General features: G+C 56.1%; 1 protein-coding gene across 1 annotated transcript; it reads right to left on the bottom strand.

Annotated features, from left to right (window-relative positions):
• Positions 1 to 362: 362 nt before the first annotated feature.
• CDKN1A (cyclin dependent kinase inhibitor 1A) lies at positions 363 to 3,457 on the bottom strand. Its single transcript, XM_006148634.3, is given in 3 exon segments — positions 363 to 1,874; positions 2,115 to 2,523; positions 2,525 to 3,457. Coding segments are annotated over 3 exon segments (507 nt in total). The 5' UTR covers positions 2,573 to 3,457; the 3' UTR covers positions 363 to 1,824.
• Positions 3,458 to 5,376: the final 1,919 nt, after the last annotated feature.

Raw genomic sequence — 5,376 nt, forward strand, 5'->3', positions numbered from 1 at the left:
TTTTGCTATAGGGTGCGTGTGCTCGCCAGACAGAGACAGACAGAGATAGAAAGCGAGAAATCACCCCCCAGAGGGGATGGCCACGCCACAATCCCTTCTCCATTCTCTCGGGATCTTGGGCACACACGCACATGCGCCCAGCGTGAGTTTAAGCCACCGGGTCCGGGAATCGAACCACGGTCGACTACGTGGGAGTCCAGCGACATAGCCGTTACGCTAACTGCTGGTCCCGTTACATGGTCTTTTTGTTCACTAACCGGACTGCATTTTTTTATACTTAAATGCTGAATTTTTAAAATTATGACAAAAGTGCCTCCATTCGTCCTTGTAAACAACAAGGTATAATGACAACAAAAGAAATATTAAAAGTGAAGTCACTGAGACGTATTTATTGAGCACCTGCTGTATACTCAGCTCTGTAGGAGGAGCTTTGAAGGACAGAGCAACCCAGGGCATGGTCCCTGCCCTTGAGAGGCTTACAGTCTCCAGGTGGGAAGAGGGGAACCAGGACACACAGGGGGCCAAGAGAGAACAGTCCAGGGCAGGATGTCACAGGAGCAGGAAAGCAGCTGGGTTACACCCACCGAGTGCATTGGTGCTCCCAGGGGCTCGGTATTCAGTGCCAGAAAATAGCACCCCTACTCCGGGTCCCACCGCAGCCCACTCACCGTGCCCTAGCCCCTGCCTCGACTACTGTCTTCAAACACCGGACTCTTGGTTCGGCTGCTACTCAAAGTGCAATGAGATGGGAGGGAAGGGGCAGGTGGGGAGGACTACTGGGTGATACCCAGGGGCTGGTGTCTCTGTCCTAGAAAGCTCCGCTCCCCCAACCACACACCCCTCACAGAGAGAACCCCACCAAGGAGGCCGGTCTGACCACCCAGGACCTCCACCCCGAGCTAAGAGGAGGAGGCGGTTGCTTCTTAAGCTACCTGAGGTAGAACTAGGGAGCCCTACTTCTTGTGTGTCCCTTCCCCTTCCAGTCCATTTGGTGGGGGGTGGAGAGGGACCCCCGGGCCACCACCCAGGGCTGAGAGGGTTCTAGAGGGAAAGGACATGGGGGAAGGGAAAGTAGCAGAGGGGGACTCGAGGGCTCAGCTGGACAAGAGGGGCAGCTGGGCTGCAGAGCAGGGCCTGGGGAGCCACTGGGTGGCACAGAGGGTGTGAAGGACATGGGGATGCTTTGCTACCAGACCCTACCTCCCCCCTGCCTTCACAGGGCACAGTGGGGTGTCAAAAGCCAAGAGGGTACAGGTCCCCAGCTCTGTCCTAGGCTGTGCCCACTTCAAGGTCAGCCTGCCCAGTCTTAGAGGTCAGGGGACTCCGAAGTTTGCAGTCATGTTCCCCCTCTGCTGGGGCCCCCACAAAGTGCTATCCGTTTCCTTTTCAAATGATAAGGAGTTCAGGTCAGAGAACCCAGCACATGGGTGGAATTTTGTAATTCCTATGAGATTGTGAGAGAGGGAGCTGGAGCCCTCTGAGGGCCCCACCCCGTAGGTGAGGGTGGAGGAGGAAGTAGCTGGCATGAAGCCTGTCCCGCCTTGCCTCCAGGAGACCCAGAACTGACCTCATAGGATGAGAAGGTTTTAAATAATATTTCATATAATAAAAATACCCAGCACTCTGACCAGCCTACTGTTCTACTGCCTATTTTTCTTTAAATAATCTTAATGCCAGAGGCTGGGGGGGTTGGGTGGGCAGGGTATGTACATGAGGAGTTTAAATTAAAACACAAATAATAATTAAGACACACGCAGGAACTGAGGGACCAAGGCAGAAGAGGAGGGAGGAGCCAGGCGGCCGGTTGCCGGAGCAGGAAGCAGACTAGGGCGTCCTCTTGGAGAAGATCCTCCTGCGTTTGGAGTGGTAGTAGTCTGGGGAGAGAGCACAGAGGTGAGCCAGGCCGGGAGGGCGAGGGCACAGGAGGCTGCAACGGAAGGGGATGGGGCACACCCCACAGGACCCGAGGGTGGAGGACCGAGACCTGGGGGGGCGGCCACTCCCTCCCAGGGGGCATTTACAGAGCACCCTACCACGTCGCAGAGGTGAGCATCCACGGGTCTGCCCTGAGCCAGCAGCCAATCCCCACCAGTGTCCTCCCACACCGTCCTCACCTGTCATGCTGGTCTGCCGCCGTTTCCGGCCCTGGGAGGCTCCAGGCCCCCCCAGGGATTCCTCTCGCCGCTCAGAGGAGCAAGGCACGAGGGTGCAGGACAGCAGCAGGTCCACGTGGTCATCCTGGGCTGTGGCCTGCGGCAGGGCAGACGAGGTGCTGGGCCACTTGCCCCCTCCCAGGTCATCTTGGCTGTCCCGGGACCCTGCGGGCAAGTAGACCTTAGGCAGGCCGAGGCCCCGCACGCGCTCCCAGGCGAAGTCACCCTCCAGCGGCGTCTCCGTGACGAAGTCGAAGTTCCACCGCTCCCGGGCCTCCTGGACACAGCCCGCCATCAGCTCGTCGCAGTCTCGGCGCAGCTGCTCGCTGTCCACGGGCCCGAAAAGGCGGCGGCACACCCTGCGGCCACACCCTGCGGCTGCATGGGACTTGGCGGGCACCCCTCGCCGGCTCCGACATGGCACCTGCGGCTGAGACAGAGGAAGCCTCTGGTCACTTGGGAAACTGGCCAGGCTCGGCTTGGCCACTTCAGCTAAGTCTTCCTACAGCTCGCTTTCCACTGTCCCCTTTCCATAGGGCCCCATCCTGGCACCGGCAGATGGCAGACACTGGGTGGGGGCAGAGCTCAGCCGGTCTCCCACCCCAAGGTCTCTGGGGGAGTGGGCAGCTGAAGGGCAAGTTTATGTCAACAAAGGCAAGCTTTATTGCAACAGCAGGGATCAGGGTCCTGTTTACCACCAGGTATTATCAGTTAAAATCAATGTTTTCCCCCCTGAGGTGTCCGGCATGGGTGTGAATGCCCCAGTACGTGTGAATTGCAAGTCCAGCAGTTTCCTAATCCCGGCCCTGGCCCGGAGGTCAATCCCAAATGCACAGCTCAGGCCTACAACAACTCCGGGTTCCTGAATCTGCTCCAACCCAGATGCCCAAATGGGACCAGCTTGCTCTGCAAATTAGAAGTACAGCTAGGCTTTGGGATAAAAGAAACACCCAGGTTGGGACCAGCAAGTGGCACAGTGGTTAAGGCACTGGACTCCCTCATGCCCAAACACAGTCTGAGTCAGGACCCGGTACTTGAACATCACATTGGGCGCAGACACCACAATCCCCAAAGGAGAAAGGAGGAGCGATTGCAGCGTGGCCATCCCCACCAGAGGAGGCTGGTTTCTAACTTGCCCTTTCTCTGTCTCTCTCTGGCAAGTGCACATGCCCTATGGCAAAAACCTAGCAAATAAATAAATACCTGGTTTGTAGTCCAATCTCTGCCACTTGCTACTTAGACTTTCTTAAAGAATTATTTTATTTATTTTATTTGTTTTTTATTATTTTCTAATTTGACCAGAGAGAGAGAGAAAAGGAAAGTGAGAAAGTAAGCCAGCAGGTTCGGGATTTGAAACGTGGTCGGCCAGTGCCTCAACCACCACCCCGCCTGCCAGCCCCGCTACCTGTACTTTCAAAAGCTGCTCATGTCCCTTAGCCTCAGTTTCCTCATCCAGAAAGAGGATTATGTGAACGTTTAAAGGCCATGGCTCAAGCAGTCGGCTGGGCATCCACCCGGGCGAGGCAGATGGGACAGAGCTGAGAGGCTGTTTGGTGAGCAAGAGGCACGGCTCGGGGCACACCACCTGGGTTAGCATTCAGGGTCCACGGGGTGACTTCTCCAGGCTGTGTTTTCCTCACCCATAAAGTGGGGACAGTACTAGTCGCCACCTCAGAGGACAGCTGCGAAGGTCGCCTGAGCTGACGTAGATGACGGCTCAGAGTGGCGCCTGGTACACAGAAGTGCTGGAACACACACGGAGTGCTACTGCTCTGCCTCCAGCACTGGCCGGCCTCCTCCCACCGCTCCCCACAGCCACTGCCTCCACAGACAGCAGCTGACAGGTGCTCTGTGCTGAGGGCCTTTCCCAAGGATGTCATCAGGCGGGCGGCCTAGGGGTGAGGAGGGGCAGGGTAGGGTGGGGCGGGATGATGCCTTCTCCCAGGCTGAGCCATATCCTGCCAGCCACATCAGGTGACCTGAAGTCTAGACACCTCACAGCTCCTGCCCTTTGCCTGCGTCCAAGGAACTCGTTCTGCAGGCAAAGAAAATGAAAGCGGGCAGGTCCACCCAACTCCTCGCAGGAGATGGGAAACCGAGCGGGTGTGCCCGAGAGGGAGCTCTGGCATCTACCTGCACCGCTCTGGCCCGAGTCCAGGGCTGACTGGCTGCACGACCTTGGCAGGCACTGGGTTTTCCCAGGCACAGGTCCTGATCTGCAGGCTCTTGGAGCGAAAGCTCTGAGTGGCTCCTGAGGCAGGAAGTCCTGGCCCTGCGCCATACCTACCCTGTCCCACCTCACCTGCACCTCTGGCCGAGTGGAGCCCACAATTCACATCTCAGCTGGTTGGACAGGGGAAGGAAGGTGCTGGGAGACCTTGGACCAAGTCTAAAGGGCAGGAGCTTGAAGAGATATGAGAGCTGCCCCCAAATCACACAGTTAAAAAGGCCAAAGGCCTCCATAAAAGGCTCGTGCAGCACCATAGACCCCGCCCTCAAACAACCTCTGCAGGACGCTGGTTGGGACTTCTTTATCGGTTTTTATGTACAGAGGTTGTTCAAAGCAGTTTACAAATATCAATCCTCCTAAAAGGAGAATGGATATTAGCTCCTTTTGCAGAAGTAACCAAGGCTCAGAGAAGTCAAGTAATTTGCCCAAGGTCACATTGCTAGCCTGTGGCACAGCCAGGATCTGAACCCAGGTCTGTCTGCCCTGGGCTCTGCACTGTAGTATTGAACCCTGCTCCCTCTCTGGTTAAGAGACCTATCAGAATCACTTTGGCAACTTTTTCAAAATATAGATTGATGGGCTCCTACCTCCCCAGACCAATTAATTCAAATTATAGGGGAATTAATCAAGTGTTTGGCACAGTTCCCAGATGAGCACAGTTGGGGCTCCAGCCAAGAGAGAACACGCTAGTGAGTCTGCAATGGACACTCTGGTTCTACCATGCCCCACCGGCCAATGGCACCTGGAGAAGGGGCTCACCCAGGGCTTTATCTAGAAGTTGGGTGGTCCCTGGCTTCCAGGGAACTTAGAACCTAGGCAGGAACGCTCTCCTCTTCCATTATCCCGTCCCTTAAGGCTGTCTCCTCTCCATCAGAAAAAGTGCCCTGGGGTCTACTGCCTTCCCTTCCAGCTCAAAGAAAACCCAGAAACGCAAACCCAAGTAAATAATTCCTCTGTTTTGCTTCGCGCCTTAACGTCAGCCGTGTTTTAACT

The sequence above is a fragment of the Tupaia chinensis genome, unplaced genomic scaffold, assembly GCF_000334495.1.
Source record: "Tupaia chinensis unplaced genomic scaffold, TupChi_1.0 Scaffold000238_1, whole genome shotgun sequence".
Lineage (NCBI taxonomy): Eukaryota > Metazoa > Chordata > Mammalia > Scandentia > Tupaiidae > Tupaia > Tupaia belangeri.